We start from the raw sequence: 27,073 nt of genomic DNA, 5'->3' as shown, positions 1-27,073 counted from the left end.
ATGTTTCTACATTTATTAGAAATGTAGAAATCTGTTAATTTATGTAGGATTGTATCAATAAATATTCACCTCACATTCCTGGAATAATACCCAGCATAGTTGTGATATGTTTTCTTTCATGCATAATTCTGTGTGCTAATATTTTGCTTATTATTTTTATCTAAATTATTGATTAAGGTTGGCCTATAATTTTCCTTTATTTTTTTTCTAATCACATTTTGATATCAATTTATCAGAATCTCTTCAATTTTGGTCAAGCAACTACATTATTGTATGATATTTTATACATATATATACAGTTTTCCATAAAACATTTTAAGTTAGTTGCTATTGAGAATTTATTTTCTTTGGTACACTTTCTCCTTAGGGTTTCATTAAAGAAAACACACCTCACTCTTTTAGTTCATCACTCAAGCATGGTTTAGCTCGGACATATTCCAAGTATCTGTAACTTTTTATGTGGTAAAAATACCCCACACTAAATTCCTTTTTCATGTCTTCAGCAGTTTGTCTGTGTATCTTCCAGTAATATTTTCTAACAAAGGAATTTAGCTTAGTTTCTCATCACAATATTTTCTCATCACACTAACTACTATTTCAGACATTTTTTGTTGTTTGAGAATAAGTATTTCTCCAAGTGATTTGTGTTTTTTTGTCTTTAATATTTAAAAAAACTTAAAGAAATTTCCAAACATTTTATGACATTTAGTGAAGAAATTTAAAGGTAAAGCTCTGTACTGAGTGCCATGTAACTAAAACTCACAAAAAATATTTCAGAAGATTCCAGGGGTGTCCAGCCTTTTGGCGACTCTAGGTTACACTAGAAGAAGAAGAGTTATCTTGGGCTACACATTAAGTACATTATGACATATAGTCACAGAAAAATCTTACAGTGTTTTAAGTAAGCTTACAACTTTGTGTTGGGCCACATTCGTAGCCCTCCTGGGCCACACATGGCCAGCAGGCTGCAGGTCCGCCACCCCTTTACCCTCTGGAAGCTTAGACCTCAGATGTTGAGCCAGATATCATGGCCTCATGTCTCAGTAGCTTATTATACCTGAAGCACACAAATAATGGTGACCATTTAACATGTTACACATCTCATAGGGTTTTCAGGAGACCTGGCTTTTTGTCATCTGATTACCCCTGATCTGTTTTTACCAGGGCCAAGAACAAAAGAACTCACACTAGAGTAGAAGCCTTTGCCATTTTCTCTTTGTTCACGCTTCATTATTAGTATTCCCCAGTCTGGAGGCCCTGTGGAGTGGTCTTTACGCTGTGGGTGCGTTCTGTGCGTTAACTGAAACTAGATGATACAGACTGTAAATCCTCGTAACCCAGCTCTCAGACGGCACTGCCTGACAATGCCCTGAACGCAGGTGCTTCTGTCAGTCTCTGAGTGGTAGTTGCCGTTCTTGCCTGAAGTTGCTGTGCTTCCTGCACTTGACCATGCCACACACGGGTCATGTGAGGGCACCATCGTCAGTCTGTATGCGTAATATTTGTGAAAAAATTAATATAAAAGACTTTCCGATATTATCATGTCATAGGTACACTCCACTTTGAGACTATAGCTGAAGGCAGTAGGGAACCATTGAAGTGCTTTAAAGGAGAAGTAATGCTGGGTTTGCGTTTTTAATAGATGAGTTGGGTAGGGATGTGAAGTGTCCCCTTTTCCTACTAGATTATAATCTCTCCGGTGAGTAAGCAATCTCTTATTCTACTTTGTATCTCTAGCCCTTACTTGAAATAGTAGTAAGTGTTCAGTAAATATTTTTAACTACGCTGACATTCTTCTAAATCAGTAATTTTTACCCAGGAACCATATCAGAATAATCTGTGTGCTTGGAAAAAACAGTACATGTGTTAGTGTTCGTATGAACATTGAACAAAGAAGAAAATTCCAGACCACCGAACATTAGCTTAAATAATGTTAGAGATTTTAGAGATTTTTTCCCCACCTGGAAGAAGACAGGAGGTGGGCAGCTTGGTCCTTGGGTAGCAGTTGCAGATGTTAGAGGCTGTTTCAAACATCATATTGTAGTTTGGAGGGAAGGAAGATAGGGCAAAAATAGGAGTGTGCCTTCCCCTTTAAGGAGATCTGGTGAATTCCTCACAATACTTCTATTCTTCTTGCGCAGAACTTAAGTCATATGGCCACAATTGCCAGAGAGACTGAGAAATAAATAGTCTTTTAGGAGGCCGTGGTAGCTAGCTAACAAACTGGCGTTCCCGCTAAGGAAGGTGAGAATAGACAGTGTGAGAAATGAGCAATCCCTGTCACAATGTACAGGCCTAGTTCACTCTTAGAAAGGTCCTGCCTCCACAGGTCTGCTCCGAAACTGGGCCTTCTAATTAAAACAAAGCAAAACCAAACAAACCCTGGACCTGATCCAGGTACATTCTTCCTGATGGAGAACCTTGGCTGTAAGGCAGGTTTTGAGCAGGACAGTTCCACTAATTCTTGGAATGAGAAACCATCGTGTTGGAGGGCACGGATTCAGCCGCTTTCTAATCTACCCAATTTGCCATTCCATAGTCACGTAACCCTTGATAGGGGCTCACAGGGTGGTTTTCACGAGTGTTTTACTGTGGTCCAGGTAACTCTCCCCCTGTCCCCTCAAAAAAAGTGAAGCCCTCTGCTTCTGAGATGCAGGATCATGTATTTCCATCAACAGCGCTCGGGGGCTGTGTAGGATTGCCAGTTCTGTGGGTTGAAAAGCTCATGCAATTCAGAGTTAAATGGTCTTGGTTTTAGTTCTTCTTCCTCTGCTAATCTTTGGCAAGTGAAAGACTTTATGATACTAATTCAGTTTCTACAAATACACATTCTTCATTGGGCTGTTAGGAGGACTCAGTGACCTAAAAGTATGTAAAAGTGACTTTTAAACTATAAAATGCTATGTATATACATCAGTAGTAGTAGACACAGAAATAGCTCTGTGTACACAGACCCATTTTTAATACAGATATTTATGAAAAGTCCACTTTTTGTGCTAAGTAAACTCTCATACTGAAGTTGAGAATAATGGATTTTCAGAGACATTTTTGCTCACGGTTCTGCATAAATTATTACTTTCCTTGGTAAACTTTGAAATACATAATACTTAGAGCTTATCAAAAAGAGTTAATTTTGCCTTGCTTCTCCACCCCCTCTATCTCTCCTGTTACTCTGCACCTTTTTTAAAAAATAAGTTTTATTTATCTTTAGAAAGGAAGGGAAGGAGAGAGGGAGGGAAATTATATCAGTGTATGTTTGCCTCTCATGTGTCCCCTGCTGGGAACTAGCCTGCAACCCAGGCATGTGCCCTGACTGGGAATCGAACCGCGATCGTGTGGTTCGCAGGCCCGTGCTCAATCCACTGAGCTACCCCAGCCAGGGCTCTGCACCTTGATATTTATTCATTTGAAAAGATTGAGCATGTCCCAGGCACATTCCCGGCAGTAGAGAGCACAATCACGAATGAATATGCAATGGAGAGTTGAAGAGTGGTGATGAGAAACGACTTTTAAGAACTTCAGAATCTTTATTAAATAGGTTACCTTAAAATTTTACTTTTTTAAAAAAATGTATTTTATTGATTATGCTATTACAGTTGTCCCAGTTTTCCCTCTTTGCCTCCCTCTGCCTGGTACCCCCATTTCCTCCAGTAATTCCCCCCTTAGTTCATGTCCACAGGTCATGCATGTAAGTTCTTTGGTTTCTCCATTTCCTATTCCGTTCTTGACATCCCCTGTCTGTTTTGTACCTACCAATTTGTACTTGTTAATCCTTGCACCTTTTCCCCCCTTCTCCCTTCCCCCTCACAGTGATTCTCTTCCTGTTCTGCTTGTTTGGTTGGTTTGTTTCTTAGATTCAGTTGTTGTTAGTTGTGAATTTATTGTCATTTTAATGTGTTTATTGTTTTGATCTCCTTTTTCTTAGATAGTTCCCTTTAACATTTCATGTAATAAAGGCTTGGTGATGATGAACTCCTTTTCTTTTACTTTGCCTGGAAAGCACTTTATCTGCCTTTCCATTCTGAATGATAGCTTTGCTGGGTAGAGTAATCAAGGTTGTAGGTCCTTGTGTTTCATCACTTTGATGCTTCTTGCCAGTCCCTTCTAGCCTGCAAAGTTTCTTGTGAGAAATCAGCAGACAGTCTTATGGGAACTCCTTTGAAGGTAACTCTCCGCTTTTCTCTGGCTGCTTTTAAGATTCTTTCTTTATCTTTAACCTTCTGTGGTTTCATTGTGATATGTCTTGGTGCAGTCCTCTTTGGGTCCAACGTGTTTGGGGCTCTCTGTGCTTCTTGAACTTGTAAGTCTATTTCCTTGACCAAATTAGGAAAGTTTCTTTCATTATTTTTTCAAATAAGTTTTTAATTTCTTGCTCTTCCTCTTCACTTTCTGGCACCCCTATGATTCAGGTGTTGGTACATTTGAAGATGTCTCAGAGGCTCCTTATTCTATCCCCCCCTTTTTAAAATTCTTTTATCTTTTTCTGATTGAATACCTTTTTACTTTCTTATGCTACAAATTGTTGATTCGATTCTTGGCTTCATTCCCTGCACTAGTTTCCTATAGATTTTTCTTTATTTCACTTAATGTACCCTTCATTTCTGCCTGGCTCTTTTTTATGCTGTTGCAGTGCCCAGTAAGTTCTTTGAACATCCTGATAACCAGTATTTTGAACTACATCTGATAGGTTGCTTATCTGCATTTCATTTAGTTCTTTTTCTGGAGTTTTGCTCTGTTCTTTCGTTTGGACCATATTCCTTTGTCTCCTCAAGTTGGCAGCCTCCCTGTGTATTTGTTTCTGTGTATTAGGTAGAGCTACTTTGACTCCCTGTCTTAGTAGTGTGGCCTATGTAGAAAACTCACCTGTAAGTCGTATGGGGCAGAGCCTTCAGTAATTGCCAGGGTGGAGCAACCCATGGCACTACTGTGTGGCTCTGTCAGGGAGAGCTCAGAGGGGGGTACAGTGTTGCTGCCTAGACTCTGGAGGTTTGCCCAGGAGGATGCTGTCTCCCTATGCTTGGCCTGTTGCCAGTCATTTCACTTTCTCCCCTTTTCCCCATGTGCCACTGGTGCTCTTTCAGCTATTGCCCTGGTGCTGGATCCCACAGGGGGTGGGTCTGCATAAGTCCCAAGACCATTGTGGACCCTTTAAAAGGAGTCTCCTGAGAATCCTTCAGTTTCTTTCACTGCCCCACCCCCCACTGGTTTTATCATCTAGAAGTTATGGAGACTTACCTTTCTGGCACTGGAACCCTGGGCTGGGATCCCTCACTGCTGGGGTATCCATCCTGGTTTTTATCCATCACACGTGAGTGTGGGATCACCTGGTCCACATCTCTGCCACTCGGCCTCTTCGTTTCCACCCCTCAGAGCTGTCTGGATGAAATGGGACTTCTTTAAATCCTTGGTTGTCAGACTTCCATATAGCTCATATTTCTGATGAATCTGAGTGATGTTTGTTTTGTAATCTAGTTGTAATTTTTGCTGTAGTTATGCAAGGAGTTGAAGCATGTTTACCTATGCCTCCATCTTGATTGAAAGTTCTAGAATTTTGCCATTTTTATGTAGCAAAATTTGATTTATTACATCACACTGGAAGTTGTTTGCAGTGTGTTTAATATATACCATTACATGGCAGTTTAACATTCTGTTCTATAATTTACCTTTTGAAACTTTTAATATACTATAATCTAGAATCTTATACATTGGAAACTGTACATTGAAGTGCATAGTACTTTTAGGAATGTAATCCTGTAAATGCTATTTCTGGAACATAAAATGTACGTATTTATAGAAACTTAATTTACTAGAAACACTCCTTATGTGAGTGTTCTAGTCAGTGTCAAGTGATTAAACTTTGCAACTGAAAGAGATAATTTTTATGAGATATTGCCCTTATTTTAAATGAAGGAACTACTGAACAGGCAATAGATGCATACTGAATCTACAGCATACGGTGGAAGTGAATAGTACTTTTGTTTCAAAAAACATGTTCTTTTCTGCTTTTTAAAAAAGATGTGTAAAATCTAAACTTATTTACTATATTGTTTTATCTAGTGCTACTTTCCAATCAAATTCATTTTTATTAGGTTATTTTTAAATCAGTCAGACAAAAATCATCAAATATGCTGGGTTTATACTGAATCTTCAAGTATCAGTGAAGATTTATGTATTTATGAATCTTCAAGTATCATTAAATACAAAGATTTTATGTATTTATTTTTTAGAGAGAAGGGAAGGAAAGGAGAAAGGGAGAGAAGCATAAGTGTGTGGTTGCCTCTCATAATCCAGGCATGTGCCTGACTGGAATCGAACCAGTGACCTTTTGGTTTGCAAGTCCATGCTCAGTCCACTGAACCACACTAGGCAGGGCCATTATCACCTTCTTTTCAAAGCTCCCTTTTGCTTACCAAGTATTTCTTAAGTACCTACTTACTGAGCTCTACCCTAGGTACAAGAATATCCAGTTATCCCCCAAATTCTTGCTTGATTTGAATGAAGATAAACTTGGAAGTGATTAACAGATTATTAGCAGAATTTCGGTTTAACAAACTCCCTGGCGGTCCTTTTCCTTCCAGCACATCACTAAGTCAGCCGGCAGTCAGATGGAAGCCCCCATCTGGCTGCAGGCAGAGGAGTCTAGGGCCCAGAGGAGCAGGGGGGGTTCCCAGTGGGATTTCTGTTTCTCTTGGCTGGAGCCAGTTTGCAGAAGTTGGTGGCGCCAGTAAGAAAGGGGCTTTTTTAGTGGTGTCAGGAGCCAGTCGCAGTCAGCTAATGGTTGACTAGCAGCCCTGTTTGCGGGCGACCAGATTAGTGTGAGTGAGATTTTGGAGGGCCTTGGGAATGATCTCTTTTTGAATCTTGGCAATCCTTTTATGTTGGGTATAACATTAACAGACGGGAAGCTTCTCATTACATCGCATGCAAGGACATAGAGATCGATGACCTCTGTCTGTTCCCTGTTCTCTATATTTCTCAGAGGCACTGAGGCAAAAGGAGCAGTTAGAGGAAAACTTCATGCATCTTCCCAGTATGCCAAGGTTGTGGGTTTGATCCCTGGTCAGGGCACGTATAAGAATCCTCAACTAATGAATGCATAAATAAGTAGAACAACAAATCAGTCTTTCTCTCCCTCTTTCTTCCCCCTTCTCTCTCTAACAATAAATAATTGCCTTTTTTAAGAAGGAAACTTCACGACACAACCTATCTGAATCCATGCCTGTACCCACTTCCTTTCCCCCTGCAGCTAAGGGTGCTTCCTGTGCCCTCAGCAAAGGCTGGAGGTGCGCTTGTGGCTTAGTTCCCAGGAACATCATTGCAGCGTTTTTTTCTCCCCACTGCCCTTCATTGTTGGTTTCCTCCTCTCTATGGAGTCATTCCCATCAGTGTAGAGACACGGCTTGGTTCTCCTCCGTAATAAAGCTTTATTGGCTCCCATGTCCCCTTCCAGGAGTTGCCTCAGTTTTCTTTTCCTTTTCAACAAAACATTTTAAGAATGGGCAGTATTCATTCAAGTTTCTTTTCATGTTTTCTTGACCCACTCCAGTCAGATCTTTGCCCCTAACATCGGCTCTGCACTCCCCCGAAACTGCTGTTGTCAGGGTCACCCCTGACCTCCTCCTCACCAAATCCAGAGGTCTTTTCTTCATTCTCATATTGATTGATCTGTCGTTATCGTTTAACGTGTCACTTTCTCCCCCTTGAGATTCCCTGAAATTCTTCCTTTAGCCTTTCCAGAGACCACATATTCCTGGTTTTCCTTCCATCTCTCTGCCCTCTCTCTCTCTCTCTCTTTTCCCCCCTTTATTTGCGGGTTCTTTCTCATCTTCCCCTAGCAGAAGGAAATCTCAGTCCTTGGATTTCTTCCTATTTTTATCTCACTTTCCCCTTAGTGGTTCTGTCTAGTCTTATGGCTTCAAGTATAACCTATTTGCAAGTGACTTCTAGCGTTACATGTTCATCCTGGACCTCTTCCCTGAACACTTGATACGCGGCCTGTTTGCCAGCCGGACCTCTGCACTTGGATGTCGGGAAGCATCTCACACTTAGTTTATGAAACTCTGTTCCAGGTCGTCCCTGTCCCTTCTGTAGTCTTCACCATGTTAGGTAATGAATGATGACTCCCTCTTTAGTTGCTCAGGCCAAAACCCCGGAGCCACCCTGGATCCTTCTTTGCTCTCCCATTCCATAACTAATCTGTCAGCAAATCGTTTCGGCCCGCCCGCAAAGGATAGCCAGAATCTGACTACTTCTCATCTCCTTTGCTATTTATTACCTGTCCCTTATCTGGATTGCCCCAAAATCCTCTTAAAGAGCTTTTACTATTTTATTTAAGTTTTTATTCCTAGAGAAGGGGAAGGAAGGAGAAAAAGAGGAAGAAAAGCATCAATGTGAGAGAGAAACATCAGTTGGTTCACTCAGAATGTGCCCCAGCAGGACCCAACCTGCGACCCACATGTATCCTGACTGGGAGTCGACCCAGCGACCTTTTGGATTGTGAGATGATGCTCCAACCAACTGAGCCATGCTGGTCAGGGCTTAAGGAATCTTATTTATTCTACTCCTCACTCCCCCTTAGGTTTCTGCAACATGTCAGCCAAAGAGACCACGTTAAAATGTAGATCAAACACTGTCACTCCTCAGTCAAAACCCTCTGGCGGCTCCCCGTCTCACTCAGAGTCGGAGCCAGAGTCCCCACAGGGGTGTGCGAGCTCTGCAGCCCCTCCCACCCCCACCCCTGGCACACCCCACCTCTCCATTTTCTCCTGTCAGACGAAGGAATCTGCTGTGGTCACAGAGGCACATTTATGCTGAAATAAGTATCTCTTTTAGTGTAGGAAGGACTGAGGGGAAAAGAGCTTCCAGAACATAAGGGAGGCTCATTGCGTTTGAGAAGGCAGTGATGGGATGGCACAGAAGGGCCTTAGAGTTCACGAAAACCTGAAATTCAGTGTGTGCGAAGGTGCTTTGTAAATTTAGAAAACAAGCCACGTGTTTGCTAAATAATACTATGAGCGTGCTTGATCTTGCCTCAGACATGGACCGCATTTTAAGTTTCCTGGACCCTGGAAGTGACTGTGGCCTCAGGCGGTTCCAGCCTGGCTGTACACGAGGGCTCTGTGCTCCTCCTCCACCCGAGCAACGCCCTTGTCTTCTCTGAGCAGGAGACCCCTTCCCCACCGTGTGTGGCCAGGCCCGCTTTTTATCAGCTGTGGGCCCATAGCAGGGAGGCGCCGAAAAGCACCTGCCTGTCTTTAAAGAGCCTCGCAGTCAGTGTATCGTTGGCCCTGTAACCACAGAAGTAAGTGTCCGTGTAATTCCTTATCTGAAAGATAAAATGAGATGTTTTTAATTCAAGATCTAGTATTTCAGTCTTCAGATGGCACATTCTTCACCATTGTAGCCATTATACCCAACAGCGAAGGAGAGATGAGTAAGGTTAATGCTGTTGAACTGACTGGGGTAGGGCCAGTTGTTCGGTCCAATAATTGGGTAACTGGACATGGTGTTCTGCGAATCCTAATCACTGACTCCCCGGTTAGTGGTGCGTTTGCTAGATTTAATTATTATCTCTGCCTAATTTAACCTCTGTGAGACACGGGTGAATAACAGGATACTTTACAGAATGAGAGAGTAGATAAAATGTGTACATGCTGGCCAGCACATGACTTTTTATAACTCTGGATTCTTTCCTGGGCATCCTCTCACCGTCGGTGTGAAGAGCATGTGGAAATGCTGAGAATTGCACCTGCCGAATGAAATGGAGTAAGATGAGGGTTTCCTGTTGACGTGGTTTGAATAGATGACCAGCAAGGCTTGAATCTGCACAAGTCTTAAAGAGCTACAGATACATATGGATGTAAATGCAGATGTAAATGGAGCAAAGTGTATGTTTATTATTAAGTGTGTGGTAGCGGTCCTTAGAATTTTCCTGATAAAACTTTGACTCATATTCGTTTGGTCATGTGTTCATGCTTGTTGCAGGAAAGTCATAGGGCTGAAGGTGTAAATGTTATATGTGAATTTGAAAAATAAAATGCCAGCCATATTCTAGAAATGTCCTAATGCACATATGCTGCACTCCACTAATTTTGTAAAGGAAGTTCTTTCTCCCTTGTATAACTAAGGCAATTATTATAGTTTGAGATTTTAAAAAAGCACCATCAGTATGTATGTGTTGGTATATAATGTAAAGAGGCCCCATGCCCAGAATCATGAAGAAGGACTGCATAAAAAAGGTCCCGTTTCTACCACAGCACAGTCTCTGAGCCAGCAAGTACAAATTTGGAAACAGTTCAAAGGCAAGATGAAGATGCCATCAACTTGCACTCTGTATTACTTTTATCAGGAGTTCTCCACTAAGTTTCAGATACAGGGTATCCTCTAGGTATTTGTGAAATATCGAGATTGTGGAGGATTTAGGATTACATTGTTCCAGAGAACTTTCTGATTGACTAAAAGCAATGTTTTTAGGTGTTTCTCTAAAGCAGTGAAGAACTCCCTACTAGTGTAGTTCCTGTGATATGTACACGTGTTTTCCCAGACTCATCAGGGCACAGGATGGGAGAAACTGCCCTTCTTAGTGTGAGAGGAAGGTGTGTTCAGTGCAGAAGAGTCTGTTGTGCGTGAAACGAACGCGAGGGCACTCAGGTCCACGGTCAGTAAGAACAAGGGCAGAACTGGAACGGTGGTTGGGGCTGCGTCTCCCCGCTCTGCTTCCCCCGCCTTCACTCCTTCTCTGAGGAGCAAGTGAGAATAGATGTCGAGGTGGCAGAGACGGTGATGCTTATTTTAGGTGGCTAAAGGATAAATTGGATTCTGAAAAATACTTTGTGGAGGGAATGTGGTCATTTGAGGCTTCGATCATTTCTCTTGCCAGTTTTCTGAAATCTCCTAGAGTAATTTAGGTATTAAAACATCTCTATTTGTTAAGCGAAAGGGATAATTTAGTTGATTCTTATATTGAAAGGTACAATTTTAACAGCGCCTTTGCATTTTGATATTTGAGAAGTTGACAAGATAAAGCTAAAAGGTGGCCGAGGGTACTTTGACTCTTCCTGCCCTGGGGTTCTTGGAATCTGCAAACACAGCCGTGCTGATAGCGCTTTTCACCTTAAAGAAAGGAGTGTTTTGGACACTGTGCTGCTCAATTTCGTAGTTTGAATTGTATAACCGATCAAATGGAGAAGAATAGCTTTTTTTTTAGTTGACTGTAGCCATAGTAAAAGTATTTATGCTGAAGAGATAAAAATTACATTATGGGAATATTTTCAAGTCTTTTGTAATTCAAAGTTATGATATGGAAGTATTCAATTTTCCCATCTTGCATCTCTTCTCTGCTCATTATCATTTATTGCTATATTTTCTAATAATCTCATGCCAAAGTGATAAACACTAAGGTGCCTGAAAACTGGAACTATTCCCAAGATAATAAAGGTTTAATCTTATTTCTGTTACAAAGTTAGCATTTTAATAAAGCTGTGTTTTGAGTTATTTCCAGGACTCTGGGAGTGTTGCACCTAACATGTGTCTCTCAAGAACTCGGGGCCACAGAAAGCTCTGGAGTGAGAACTGGAGGCTGTCCCTGCCTCCTCTGAGGTCCAAGGAAGGAGCCTGGGAGAGGGACCAGTGGGAAGGGAAAGGGTGAGACTCAACAGAGAGAGTGAGGAGTTCAGAGAGCAGCCCTGAGAGGCAGGCAGCTCCCGGAGAACGAACTTTTAACCAGAAGGCTGTTGCAGCGGCATTCAGTGCTCTTCAAACTGTCAGAATAGCCCCAGCTTTGGGCTTTGGGGGAACCGTAGGGAGGCGGAGGGAGGGGCTCTGGTGCTCCTCAGCCCAGTGCTGCTTTCTAAAACATCTGCGTTGTGGGTGGGGGTTCCGTTTGAGAAATAGGTTCTGACGCTCAAGTTTAGAAAAAAAGTTGAAGGCCACTGAGTTGAAGACCACCGATTGGGTGATTTGATGGTAGTGGAATCCTCTCACTTTATAGGTGAGGAAACTAACGACCAGGAGACTTTGGAGATCACGCAGTGGGTAGCTGTGGGCCCATCTTCGTGGGCTGCTGTTGGAAGTGCCCGGTGGACTCTGGAATTTGGCGCAGATTGTGGGGCGGTTGTGACTTCCCGAGTTCTGACAGGGAAGCGGGTCCCTATAGTAACACTGTGCCTGTCAAATGCAGTGCCTGCTCTCGTCTGTGAAGGTTAGGTTCAAGTTTCAGAGGCTGTCAGTCAGCTGCAGAGGCGCAGATGCTCTTCAATCAGGTGGGAAGAATTCCATCTTCCAGAAAACTCTATCTTCAAGGGAAAGGAGAGCACACTTTGCCTTTTTATAAGGTATCTTTTTTTTAGTGTACTAAATTCAAAGTAAAATAGGGAATCAAAACCAGATTATGGAATTTTAAAATTAAAATTTCCGTTACCAGGCAACTTATTTCCCTTCCTTTGACACGGCATCTATTTTGGAATTAAACTAGGAGGATTGTATCTTACGCTTTGAAGTGGTAGACATTTTAATATTTGGAATGGTTTTAATTCTGTATTTTGTTCAACAGCTTGCTGGTGGTTTTATTTACTTTTTGTTTGTTTGTTTAAAAACTGGCTTCTTAACTTCATGATTAAGTTGAGAGAGGTACTCTCTTTTTTTTTAAAAGTTTCATGATTTCTGAATTGGCTAATTATACTAGGATCCTGATCGTTTGAACTGGGTTTGTTTGGTACTTCTTAATCTAGTTTCATTAGCGAGAGCTGTTGTGAGAAAGGCCCCACGGGAAGAACAGAAGTAGCTTAGTAATTTTGCTCATTCATCCGTGTGTATATAACACACCTGTTTTTATTTCTGGCGCAGTTAAACTGGATCAAAAGTGAGTCATTTTCACGTTCTTCTAAGTCCATGCCTCCTTTCTGAAGTCTTTTTTGTACGTCTGTTTTCTTTCAGGTGAGGAACTTTAAATTGGAACAGGAGCAAGAAAAAACCAAAATTTTGTCAGAAGCACTGGAGACTCTAGCCACTGAACATCATGAATTAGAGCAGTCTCTGGTGAAAGGCTCGCCGCCGCTGAGCATCCTTAGTGAGGAGGAGTTCTATGATGCGCTGTCAGGTAATTCTGGAATCCTGCCTTCTGTGTTGGCGATTTCAAGTCTGCTGCCTCGGTGTCATCTTAGAGTGGATGTGACCTTGAGTTTCCTGGATTGAGCAGATAGACCTGTATCACTACAGCTCTCCAAACCAACTCTGTTTTATGTTGCATTTTTAAGGAGGAGCCCGAAAGTTCGGAATGAACGTCACCACTTCGTCTGCCTCTGTTGACATCGTGTGCTGTGTGGGGGATGGGGTGCCGTTAAAACTGCATGAATTTAGTGTTTCTTATTCAGTGACCACTAAATACCTCCTAGTCCCAGGTACCACTACTGCATGTTGAGGGATAGAAGGGTGGACAGTTTCTCTTCTCAAAGAGTACTCTGTATCCTTCGAGTAAGAGATACAGAGTAACAGTTGGTAACAGTATAATAACAAGTGCCAAAGTAGAGGTGCCGTGTGGGTGCACCTGGAGCAGAGTGCTTAAGCGTTGCCTCAGATGCACATGCCCAGACAGTGTAGCATACTGGGAGTCCCGCCTCCGACGGTGGCCAGCTGTGTGACCTTCAGCAAGTGCCCCAACCTCTCTGGTTCTCAGTTTACACATATTTAAAACAAGGGGATAATTGTCAGGGTTGAATGAGTTCATATGTTTAAATAGCATTTAGGACAGTACCTGACAGGGACTGGGTACTCAGAAGATGGGCAATGTATGGAGAGTCAAGAGTGAGAGACGATACTGCTACATAGTTTTAACCTTTTAGGAAGTTAAGTTTTTTGAGGTAGGTGTGGGGGTGTGTGTGGAAGGAACATGGAGGGGGGAGTGTTTGGAAATCAATGAGATTGAGAACAACTAACTCCTTTATGTGAGGAAATTTAAGTGCTTATGTCCTGGATCAGCAATTTTCAACCGGTGTGCCACAAGAATTTTTAAAACATGCAGCACCTGACTTACTGTCCTGGGTGAACATACACACTTACTGGAGGCCACAGAAGCTGGAATTAGGTGATGAAATTAGGAGACCTCGGTGGATAAGAAACTAAAGGCTCAGATTTATAGTAGGAAATTGAAGGATGCACAGTGAGAGGTAATATTGAGTTGGCCAAAAAAGTCCATTTAGTTTTTCCCATAAAATTAAAGACACCTTTTTCATTTCACCAATAACTTTATTAATTGGATATTGAGTGTGTCCACTATCTCTTGCATGGTATAATGTTGATTGTTAGCAATTAATGTCTCAATTTGATCACTATCAACTTCATCTGGTCTACCCGGCCATAGAGCATCGTCCAGCGAGAAATTTCCAGCGCAAAACTTCACAAACCACTTTGACACCTTTGGTCAGTCGTAGCACCTTCTCCGTACACTGCACAAATCTTTTTTTTGTGTGTTTCAGTTATGTTTTTACCTTTCTTGAAATAATAAAGCACAGTGTACCAAAAATGCTGCATATTTTTTCATTTTCAATATTAAACTGGCTGCACAAAAATTCACCGAGTTTTGTAAGTTTCCTTTTAAATGCACACTGATATGACAGCTGTCATAACACAATCTAACAGAATTGTTTTGAGTGAAATTAAAGAGAACTATGCTCTACTAGAGCCATTTTACAGAGAAAAACAAGTGAACTTTTTGGCCAACCCAGTAGAAATGAGAACTAAAGAAGATTAGATTAAGGAACTTAAAATGATGTGATAATATAGGACAAGGAAAATGATGCTGATAAATGGATGGAAAAGAGACTCATTATATAATTAATATAAACAGAGTAAATAAGAACATTATTGTTAGAAGTGTGACCTAATCAAAGGGCAGAAAAGTTATTTTAACAGCCAGATTTTGAAATAAAGATGGTAACTATGGTATTGCCAGTGGGATAAGGTGTTTGTGGAAAGAGTGGCTTGTTTTGGGACAAGAAGGTGAAGGCAGGTTTTGAAAGCAGTGGACTGCGTGACAGAAATGTGCACCGTGAGTGACGTTTCCCGGTATTCACATCCACCCCGTGCCGAGCCCAGTGGTGTTACCTCTGTGTTCCTTGGTTCAGGGCATCCAACAGGAGGGTACCTGGAGGGGTCCTAGGGTTAACACCAGGAGGTCTGAGTGTAAGAAAACCCACTTCAGCTGCTCGTGGTTTATGTCCTTTGGAAAAAAGAAAAAATTAATATTCATCAAAAAACACATTTGTTGTAAACAAGTCAATATAAAAGAACCTATAATACTCAGTGAAATTTTCCCTTCATCCTTTATTGTAATTATGCACTTTTCCTCAGAGGTTCTTAACAGCCTGACGGACTCTCTTGCAGACCTTTTCAAAGTGTCCACGTGTATATGTGCATGTGTTACATGGGGGCTTAAAAAACGCCGTGAATTGCATTAGCTGCATAACTGTCCTGAATCTGCTTTCTCATGTACCGGGGCGTCTTGGGAATCTCTCCCGTCGGTACTACAACTCTACCTCGTTCTTGTGCAAAGTTGCGTGTAAGTCCATGGTATACTTACCAGTTTTCTTTTTTTAAGTATATTTTAGTGATTATGCTATTACATTTTTCCCAGTTTTCTCCCACTCGGTCCCCTTCTGCCCTGCACCCTCCACCCTTCAGCATCCCCCCCACCCCCTTAGTTCATGTCCATGGGTTGTACATGTAAGTTCTTTGACTTCTCTGTTTCAAATAGCATTTTTGACCTTTCCCCGTCTATTTTACACCTACCAACTATGCTTCTTCTTCCCTGTATGTTTCCCCCCCATTCCTCCCTTCCCTCTCCCCACTGAAAAACCTCCATGTGATGTCCATTTCTCTTATTCTGTTCCTGTTCTAATTGTTTGCTTAGTTTTTGTGTTTGTTGTTTTTCTTTTTTTTTTTAGGTTCATTTGTTGATAGTTGTGAGTTTGTTGTCATTTTATAGTTCATAGTTTTGATCTTCTTCTTTTTCTTAGATAAGTCCCTTTAACATTTCACATAATGAGGGCTTGGTGATGATGAACTCTTTTAACTTGACCTTATCTGGGAAGCACTTTATCTGCCGTTGCATTCTAAATGAAAGCTTTGCTGGGTAGAGTATTCTTGGATGTAGGTCCTTGCCTTTCATGACTTTGAATACATCTTCCCAGCCCTTCTTGCCTGCCAGGTTTCTTTTGAGAAACCATCTGACAGTCTGATGGGAACTCCTTCGTAGGTGACTGTCTCCTTTCCTCTTGTGGCTTTTAAGATTCTCTCTTTATCTTTAATCTTGGGTTACTTAATGATGATGTGCCTTGGTGTGTTCCTTTTTGGGTCCAACTTCTTTGGGACTCTGTGGGTTTCCTGAGCTTCCTGGAAGTCTCTTTCCTTTGCCAGATTGAGGAAGTTTTTCTTCATTATTTGTTCAAGTAAGTTTTCAATTTCTTGCTCTTGTTCCTCTCCTGGCACCCCTATAGTTCACATATTGGAATGTTTAAAGTTGTCCCAGATGTTCCTAAGCTTCTCTTCATTTTTTTGAATTCTTGTTCATTCTGTTCTGGTTGTATGTTTATTTCTTCCTTTCATTTGAAATCGTTGATTTGAGTCCTGGTTTCCTTCTTGTCACTGCTGGTTCCCTGAATATTTTGCTTTCTTTCACTTTGGGTATCCTCCATTTGTTCTTTCATTTTGCAACCAAGCTCAATCAGTTCTGTGAGCATTTTGATTACCAGGGCTTTGAACTCTCCATCAGATAGGTTGGTGATCTCCTCATCAGTTAGCCCTCTTTCTAGAGTTTGCTCTGTCCTTTCATTTGTGCCCTCTTTCTTTGTCTTGGCACACTGGTCTGGTTGGTCCGGTTGACTGTTTCTTTAATTCCTTGGTTGTCGGAGTTCCATGCAGTTTGATTTTCTGGCACTTCTCTGATTTACCAGTTTTCTTAATTATTCTTTTCTTGATAGACATTTGGCAGCGATTGTCATCTTTCTGCTTCTTAGTCATATTGTAACACTCATCTCCACAACTGTCTCATTTGGAATGGGAAATAAAAAGAACTGTACTCCCTATGTCAGTATTGGCCAATAAATTTTATCTTCAGTCCCCATTCAGATTGGCTTACCCTGCCTGCTGCTTTTTTTTTTATTACTGTGTTGAGAAGGATCCTGAGGCTGCGTCCAGGTACCTAGGTTAGTCAGCATATTCTGTTGTGGCTGTAGGAGATGATGCAAAGGGACAGAGGCCGTGCATTCACTCTTTTCTGCCCTAAATGACTCACCCGGGTTTTATTATATTTGCCTAAACAGAACAGCCTTTCGGTGGCCATTCCTACTATTACTGCAAATCTTGGGAGTCATTTGGTACAATGTACAATGGCATTAAAATGAAGAGTCTGGCCCTGACAGGTGTGGCTTACATGGTTGGGCATCATCCTGCAAAGTGAAAGGCTGGTGGTTCGATTCCTGGTCAGGGCACATGCCTGGGTTGCAGGCCTGGTCTCTGGTTGGGGCACGTGCACACATCAGTGTTTCTCTCCTCTCTTTCTCCCTCCCCTCCTGTCTCTCTAAAAATAAATATATAAAATATTTTAAATGGGGGAAAAAATCAGAGCCTGATGCTGTGGGTTCAAGTCTTTCACTTGTTGAAGACCTAGCCACGAAATTCACTTAGATCATAAAAGCCATAATTTGGGAATGACTTCTTGCTTCTGTCCCTACACACCCACCTTCATTCCCAGTTCCTCCTTCCTTTCTGTTATGAAATAAGAAATGCAGCCCCCCCCCTAATTAAAGCCTTTCCTTCCTCATTTGTTCAGGTGCCCATCTCCTGGTGCCTTCTCAAGGACTTTTTGGTTACTGGGTCTCCCACCTACAGTGTCAGTGTCACGTTATTTTTTAGTCTCACTCATTTTTGTTTATTGACTTGTAGAGAAATAGAGAGGAACAGCGGTTTTGTTGTTCCACTTATTTGTGCATTCATTGGTTGATTCTTGCATGTGCCCCAGCTGGGGGTTGGACCCACAGCTTGGTGTATCAGGATGGCACTCTAAGCAACCAACCTGCCTGGCTAGGGCTGTATCACGTCATTTTCAGCACTAACTTGAAGTTCCTGGGATAGTTTCCTCCTGCTGCTATAACAAATTACTACAGATGTTAGAGCCCAAAACAATGCTGATTTATTCTCTGACAGTCCTGGAAGGCAGAAACCCAGAGTAAAGGTGTTGGCAGGGCTGTGTTCCTTCTGGAGGACCTGGGAGCGGGTCTGTTTCTTGGCCGCCCCCGCCCCCCCCCCGGTTTCTAGAAACCACTGGCATTCCTCAGCTTGAGGCTCCACCCTCCGCCTTCAACGGCAGCAGTGTGACGTTTTCCGGTCTCTCTCTGACCCTGATATTCCTTCCTCCCTTTTATAATGACACTAGAAATTACAGTGGGCCCACCTCCCACATCATGGTCCTTAACTCAGTCATATCTATAGATTCCTTCTGCTGTGTAAAGTGACATGTTCACAGGTTCCGGAAAGTAGGACATGGACATCTTTGGGGGGGGCACTGTTTTCTGGCTACCAAAATTCCATAATTTATGTATCTGACCTCTTATGCACTTACCTATCAACTGGGCAAAAAAAAAATGAATTCTTGGTCTTCCTTCCAGAGCCTCTTCCTTCTAGGGTTTGCCTCATTTTGGTAAATGGCACCGCTTTCATCTCCTAAAGTCGGAAACCTGGGAGTTTGTGACAGTCCCTTGCCAGAGCTGTGACACCAGAGCAAGGCCTGTCCCTTCTACTTGCAGATCACCCCTTGGGCCCATCTGTGTTTGTTACTGTTGCGCAGTCGTTACCGGGGTGGGTGCTGGGGCTGCAGGGCTGTGGGTAGACTGTGGGTCTGCCAGCGCCTCCACCCCGCGGAAAGTCCTGTCACTTTTCCACACCTCGTTTCTTTGTTGGCAAATGAGCCACGGGGTTGTTGCAAGAAGTAAGTTCACAAGTATTTGTACTGAAAACAGTGTCTGGAACACTAAGAAGTTGACAGATGTCAGCTGTCACGGTCATCACCTGTGCTGCACCCACTGTTGTCCACCCTCCTAACTCACAGCCGTGCGCCCGGCCCTGCCCTCCCAAAGTTCACTCTGTGTACCGTACCATCCAGGTGATGGTTTGTAGACAATCACAGCATTGCGTTCCCCTGCCTGAAATTCTCCAGTGTCTTCTCATTGCACCTGGAATAACATTCAGACTCCTTCACAAGCCTTCAAGGCTCTTGAGTGTGCGCCCGTCCAGCCTAGGTTTGTCCTCACCTTCCCTTCACTTACTGAGCTCTTGCCGCACTGGCTTCGTCCGTTCCTCAGGTGCAGCCTTGATGGTGAGCATTTGGACACAGTGCAACGAGAATGAGAAAAGTAATCATACCTACACTTCATTTAAAGCTTAATTTTCATTGCCTAACCAGAATAATAGTTCAATCAAACCTATCTTACTATTTAAAAGATGTGGGAAAAAAGATTTTTAGAGATACTTATTTTAAAGTATTGATAAATTACTTTCACCAAATGCTTAATCTTCTTTTTAAAAGTTGCAACTTGCATTACTTCCTTTAAAATAAAAAGATAGTTTCATTTAGATTTAAAGTCCTGTGACTTCCTTCTTGCCCTATCACATCCCTTTAAGTTTTTCAGATAACCAGGATCAGTGGAAATCAGAGATTGTGGGTGAGGTGGACTGTGATGCAAGCATGCAGTGTAGGATAATTTTCCAACTCTATGGGATCTCTTGATTGTTTAAAAATTACTTGAGTGTGCTCAGTGACCAAAGTTTGCATGAAATTTCCTAAAGCAAAGAGATTTCTTTCTCAATGTGGTGTAATTTCATTGTGTAAAAGGATTTGAAAGGAGGTAAATCTGAGGAAGCCTCGCATTCTCTCCTCATTTCGGTGTCAAAGGAATGGTAGAATGGTTGTGCCCAGTGGCGTTTCTGACACAGCCATCAGTGACACTTCCTGAGAAAAAGACTAAACAGTTTGCGCAGGTTGAAGCAGAAAGATTCAGTGGGAAACTAACTAGTGCTGTGGAAAGATGCCCATTCTGCCCACCAATGGAGTGTGGGAATGTGTAGAGGGGAACACTTTGGGGGAGAAGAAAGAGGTTCCTTGTACGTATTCCCACCGTGTTTCTTCCCTTTCCGCTTCAGGTTCCCAGTGTGCTCCCTCTTCTCCTGCTTTCAGGCACCTCCCAGTCGTCTCCTCTTCTGCGTGCTCCGCCCCGCACCACTTCCGGCAGAATTAGCCATTTATTCTCTTGTCTTCCCTCCACACACCCCCCTTTCATAGCTCCTTCACTGTGTTACGCTTGTCCCTTTTTGGACAGGGACCAGATCTGTTTATATCCCTGAAGTACGTAGCCTAGAATCACGGTTGCTCTCTAAATGTTTGTTATGCGGGTTGTTGAACAAATGTCATTGAACCTTGTGTCCTCCCTGAAAATATATCGGTGCTTAATAAAGAGCACATTAGAATCGGTGACACTGGCCGATTTCATAAAATCTGCGCATACCACTTGAGATGCCAGGTGAGAGAGGGGGGTGACAAAAGAGTGAGTAGGGATGAGAGTCTTAAAAAACTGTTCTCAGGGACATACAACACAGCTGGCGCTGTGAGTCGTGTGCACCGAGAGTGGTAAATGGGAAAGATAGTCACACACCCCTCAAATGGGGAGAGATGAGGGGTGTATGACTGTGAATCCCCAGTAGTCTTCTAAGGCAGCAGTTTTCAACCTTTCTCATCTCATGGCACATACAAACTAATTGCTAAAACTCTACAACACACCAAAAAATAAATATATCTTATGTTAATCTGACAAAAAATAGGTATAATTTTGATTCATTCACACTGGATGGCTGTTGCGTTGGCTGTTGTCATTTTATTATTTGGCAACTTAAGGGAAAAGAGGTCAGTGCCGCTGACTAAATAGTCAGGTATTGCATGTTTTAAAAAGTCTTGCAGCATACAGGTTGAAAATCACTGTTCTAAGGAATTATTTTTGAAACATATATTACCAGTTAAATAACTTTATGGCTGTTATTCTTTAGTACTGGTCTGACATAACAGATTCACAAAAATATCTGCCTTTTCAATATTAAAACTTCAAAATGTGTTGTTTTTCTCTTCAGTTTTTTTTTTTTTTTTAAGAATCATGTTGATCATTTGCTCAAGGAAGTGTTTGTTGCTAGATTTTCCCCTCAATGCTGTCTTGGTGAAAATGTCAATGAATATTGCATAGAATCCAATAGTGTAGATTGGTGAAACCAGTAGATTTATGTCATGGAATTGAAGCTAGGTTCAACATTTCTCAGCAGTTCCAAGAGTGCTTGTGTGTTTTCAAATTGAAACTTTCAAAATGGAAGGTGGCATTTTAACAGCTTTGGCTTTTTCTTGAGAAGAGTAACACAGGAATAGTTATGACCTATGTCAAACAAAGTTCAAACCAGCAAGTACATCTGTTGGTAGTTGAGAACAGTCATAACGTCTGTGTTGACATTTTGCCCATCGAAGCTGCAGAGTTTGGCCACAGAGGTCAGTCGGGGCTGTTGGGAAGAACAGTGCATCTTGGCGGTTTAATTGGATGCTGTGCATGCTCTTCTTTACCTTCCCAAGCCCAGTGTTTCCACTCCTTCTACGTTTGGTTTTTGAAATAGCTGTATATACATTTCTTATCTGGGTCCTTTCTTGTGTCCTCTCTGTAGTGTGGACCTGCCTAGTGCTTGGCGATTTCACTCACTTTTGTATTTCATCCTCTCCTGCCACCAGCCCCCACCGCCTTTTTAGCCATACCACTTGTTCTTACCCTTTTTTCTTGTTATGCAACTTTCTTTGTCTTAATTCATTTCCCCAACAACACTGTACATCCCATGAGGGCAGAGAGCTTGTTGTATTAACTTTTGTGTTTTCTTTATTTCCCTGCAGCCGGTTAAGTGCTGTAGAATATGACTGTTACTGAACACCTTTCGTGTATAACACATGGCACAACGTTCTGAAGAACGAGTCCCCATCTGGAACCTAAATGCAGACCTTGCGCATAGAATCTGCATTTTTTCAAACTCATAGGTGATTTCTATGGACATTAAAGCTTGACCGACTTTGCCTTACGTGACCTCATCTGTCCCGTGCTTTTAAATGTTGTCTGGATTCTGATAAACCTGAAGGTTTGTGTCTCCAGCCCTGTCTTCTCTCTGAATCTCAGACTCATGTCTAACTATCCCCTCGCATATTCATTTAAATGTCTAATGAGATCTTCTAAATGTCTTACACTGTCCAAAAGAGAATTCTTGATTTCCACTCATAGTCCTGCCTCTTCTGCTGTCTTCCATGTTGTCATAGATGGAAGAGCCATCTTTCCAGATGATTTGTCCAAAGCTAAGAATTTTCAAATTACCTATCACAGACTGCTTTATTTACTTGTTTGTTTTTGTCTCACATCCACATTTATGGACGTGAGACAAAAATAAGTAAATAAACGTATTAGCCAGCAGTCCTGTCAGATAGTCCTTCAGAATGCAGCAGAATCAGACCCTTCCCATAATCATATTCCTGTCACTCGGACCCGCGCTCCCTTCATCTCTCACCTTATGGTAGCTTTCTAACTGGCTTTCTAACTGGTAGGCAACATTTCTTTAAATCCTCATCAGAAAATATGTTTATTGATTTTTTTTGCTTATTAGAGAGAAAGGGGAGAAGGAGAAACATTGATGGAAGAGGGAAGCATTGACCATTGCCTCCCATACACACCCTGATTGGGGATCGAGCCCACAGCCTAGTATATGCTCTGACTGGGAATTGAACCCACAACCTTTTGGCTTGTGGGACAGTGCTCCATCCCACTGAGCCACCTGGCCAGGGCTATTTGCACAACATTTTAAGCAGAGCTTTCAGTGTGATCATTTGAAAATAAGAATGAGTTCCTATCAGTTCCCTGCACAGAACCCTTCAAAGTCTTTTCTTCTTGGCCGGAATAAAAGCCAGATGCCTGGGTGACCTGGCCCTCTGTCAGCTCTGAAACCGGCCTGTGTCCTCCGCACTCACGCTCTTCTGTCTCTCCGACCTCAGGCTTAGTTCTTGCCAAACCTCTTCTCCCTCAGGCTTCTGCTTGTCGTTTCCTGTCCCCGGAATTCCCTCATCCCAGATATCCACAGTGCTCGCTCTCTCATTTCTTTCGTTTTTCTGCTCAGAGGGACACTTACTGTGCCGTTTTCTATTCCTTTTTCTTGCCTTTAAAAAACAGCACCTTTCACATAATGCATTTAGTTGTTTGTTGATCTCCCACTGTGAAAATGATGGAAGCTCCTGAGTGAGGGGAGGGATGTATTCCCAGCCCTACGGGTAGGGTAGCGGGTAGCGCTAGGCCGAGGAAGAGGTGCTAAACAAATGTTTGTCGGACAAGTTAATGAGTGAGTACTACCAGCGGGTACATAAAAAGTATGACAGAAATTCAGAGGTGAGGCAGCTAACTGCTTTGGAAAGTTACAGAAAGAATTACAAAATAAATGAAGATGAGGCTTTTTTTTGAAGAGTCTTCCCCAGCAGATAAGCTGGGGGGAGAATATTCTTTGTGGAAGACAGCAGCGCATACAAAGACAGAGAAAAACAGCTTTCAAAAACACCCTGAGATGTGCTGTGACTGAAGCAGGGGAGGCGTGTTTGGATGAGGGGAGACAGTGATGAGACAAAGCCGAGAAGGTAGTCCGGACCAACTTGTAATGAGTCTGGTTAGAGGATTCTGCTTCCCAATTTGAATTTTAGCATATAGGTAGTAGGGAGACAGCAGACAGAAATATATAGAGTGATCAAGATTATTTTAAAATTGACTTTTGTAGTTATCATTGCGGAACTTGTATAATATGCTTCTATTATCCTGAGAATTAAGAATTCAAAGAAAGTAAGACATGTCCCCTACTCAGGAGTTCACATTATAGTAGAATATTAGTGATTTAGGAGTAAAGACAGATTTGAGCTGCTAGTGTCCTAGATGAGAGATGACAAGTTTAACTAAAAGCAGTTGACGTGACGTGGGAAGTTCAGGTCTTTCGCTTTGTATCTTCAGTGAACACGCATCCTTCTGTTCCTCAAAGGTCGGAGGCTTCTTTGTGGAAGTCTGGTTGAAGTTTTGGACTTGTGTACATGACTGGTTCTTGTTGGCCTTGCCACTCAACCAGACAATCATTCCATGTGGAACTCTGCATCCCTAGCAGCTAGCACAGACCCGGGCACATCTGTGTCCCAGCTCTCACTCAGCATCTGTGTTCACATATTCGAGTGAGTGAATATTTGACATACACCTTTAGAGCTAAATTGACTGAACCTGAGAACCAGTTCATTATGGAGGACAGTTAGATCCTTAGGCTTCCCATCTCTTTGTTGGAAATTCCCAGAGCATCTTAGACTCTGTGTAGTGGGAACTAGGCTTGTCATCCCGTCCACCCCTTCTGCGTCCTCTGTCTCACATAACGGGATCATCATCCACCCACTGTGAAAACGACACTTGTGGTGGAAGCCACCTTTTATTCCCTTTCTTAACTGCCCCCCAGTATCTGGGTATCTGGTCTGCCCTCACCCCCGTTTTCTTCCACTGTTATTCACTGCCAGGGCTTTAATTCAATTTGCCCCTCCTTTTGCCCCTGCAGACCATGACAGTCCCTTTCTAAGAGGTTTTCTGCTTCCAGGCTTTGTCCCTCCCAGCCCATCTTCTGTGTTGCATATTGTCAGGTGTAGGGGGGGGGGGCTGAAAAATGGCCCCAGGTGATATGTCCACTTTCTAATCCTAGGAACCTATCATCTTTTTTTAAAGATTTCTGCAGATGTCATAAGGCTTTTGAGATGAGATCATCATGGATTATATGGGTGGGACCTCATACCTTTCCAGGTATCCTTATAAGAGAAAGGTAGGGAAATTGGATAGACACTGTGGGAGGGTGGAAGCAGACGTTAGAGTGATGTGACCACAAGCACAGGAGTGCAGCAGCCGCCAGAGCTAGAGGAGGAGCGTGTCTTCCTCGAGAGCCCCGAGAAGGACGGTGGTCCTGCCAACACATTGACTTGGGTCCGGTGAAAGTGACTTTGGACTTCTGGCCTGGAGAGTTATGAAAGATTGATTTTTTTGTTGTTTTAAGCCTCCATGTTAGTGGTAGTTGTTATAGTGGCCATGGCACTGATGTGTCAGAGTTACCTATAAAATCTGAAACACATCTCTTAGTCCCTGGATGTTTTTCTAACATCCAGCTACTCCCTATTACTACAGGTTAAGCCCAGACTCTGTGATCTGACCCACTTTATTTTTTAAATTTATTTACATATATGAAGGAGGACCCAAAATAAACCCGGAATTTACTTATTAAAAATGTGTATTTATTCTTACTTGTTTAAACTTCAGTCACCTTCGAAGTACTCTCCATTGGATGCAATACACCTATCAGGATGTTTTTTCTACTACTCAAACCAGTTTTTGATCTTGATTTTGATGCCTTTTAGTGCTTCTGCCATTTTTTTTGTTTCACCTCTTCCGCATCATCAAAATGTTTCCCTGTGAGGACATCTTTCACTGGGGAAAACAACAACCAAAAAAAGCCATTCGGGGAAGATCAGGTTAATGGGGGGGTGGGACACGGGGGTCATGCCATTTTTGGTCAGAAACTGCTGGTAGTGTGGGCGGGTACACTTATAAATCACCCATATGAAATGGGCAATTGTGTTGAAAGAGTCTTCAGAAAAATTCACTGAAGCCAGATGCAGCATCTCGAAACAACACCAGCTGGCACGCTGATACAGACGGGTTCCTAGAGCACTCACCTAGTGGGGAAGCCGGGACTACGAGGGGCCCGTTTTCCAGAAGATAATTCCAGTTTTTTGGAGGTCTTCCCTTGTGCATACAATTTTCATTTTATTTTTGTTTCAGGTGTAGTGGTTAGACAGTTACATAATTTGCAAAGTGATCCCCCTGATAATTCTAGTACCCAGCTGGCACTATGCACAGTTATTACATATCATTGAGTATATTTCGTACACTCTACCTTACATCCCATGACTGTTTTGTGACTTCTCACTCCCTTCACCTCTTTAACCTTCACCTTGTCAACCTATCTCCCTCACCCCGCTTCCCTCTGGCCACGATCAGTCTGTTCTCTGTGTCTCTGAGTCTGTTTCTGTTTTGTTTATTTTGTTCTTTAGATTCCACATATCAGTGAAACATACAGTATTCGTCTGACTTACTTCACTTAGCATAGTACCCTCCATAATACCCACCCGTGTTGTCATAAACGGCAAGACTTCATTCCGTGTGTGTAGTTAGGAGTAGTCCACTGTAAATATGTACCACATCTTCTTTAACCCATTGTTGTCAGACCCACTTGCCAGATAAAAACCACACCTTTCTCATCTGGCCGCCCTTCTTTCTAGCGATGTCAGCTGTTCTTGGGCAGACACCTTGTTCTTTCAGGCCTCAGGCAGCTTACTCTCCCCCTCACACTCTCGGTCTTTTTTTTCTTGCCTTAAACTGTTTTTCATACTGATTGCTGTTCAAATGTCATCTGTCCTTGGAGTCTTGTCCAAGGTCTGCTAGGAGTGACTTCTCCCACCATTCTCACAAACACTGTAAACATGTGCTTACTTGTATGTCTTTGCAGTAGATTGGGCTTTGAATCCTTGGAGGGCACTTGTCATTATCTCATTAATCTTTCCAAACTGTTTCAGCAACTACCCTTTACCTGGTATTTGGTAAATGTTACTCTGTTAAGTTGAATCACATGAAAGTACTTTGTTTTATACCTGCGGGTTATTCTGTAACTGGTCTTTAGTTCTAGAAGGTTTTTCTTTGTGGAGTGAATGCATAGGTGAACTTGAAAATAATTTTCAGGTTATCAACAAGACAAATTAGAAAGCTCTGTGGATTTAATAGTCAATAATAGTCAGTAATAGTTACACATAAGATTGCCAGTAGCCCACACACTGTGCTTTGTGTAATTCTTCACCCTCAATTGCGTGTACAGATTTTTCAGGTTGTGCAAAACAGTTGTAGATTTAGTTACT

The 27,073-nt window shown here is 42.3% G+C and overlaps 1 protein-coding gene across 6 annotated transcripts in view; it reads left to right on the top strand.

Moving 5' to 3' along the window:
* OSBPL1A (oxysterol binding protein like 1A) overlaps nt 1–27,073 on the top strand; it is a 213,414-nt gene that overhangs the window by 113,834 nt on the left and 72,507 nt on the right. For 5 of the 6 annotated variants that reach the window (XM_037032020.1, XM_037032009.1, XM_037032029.1 and 2 more), the window contains one exon: nt 12,934–13,096. The exons of the other annotated variant lie outside the window; for it this stretch is intronic. In XM_037032020.1, coding sequence (XP_036887915.1) covers nt 12,934–13,096 — 163 coding nt within the window. The remainder of the gene's footprint in view (nt 1–12,933; nt 13,097–27,073) is intronic. 6 annotated transcript variants of the gene reach the window in all.

The sequence above is a fragment of the Sturnira hondurensis genome, unplaced genomic scaffold, assembly GCF_014824575.4.
Source record: "Sturnira hondurensis isolate 20B ecotype Veracruz unplaced genomic scaffold, ASM1482457v3 Scaffold0001872, whole genome shotgun sequence".
Classification (NCBI taxonomy): Eukaryota; Metazoa; Chordata; class Mammalia; order Chiroptera; family Phyllostomidae; genus Sturnira; species Sturnira hondurensis.
The sequence above is the reverse complement of the archived record's forward strand: the minus strand, read 5'-3'. Positions and strand labels throughout refer to the sequence as shown.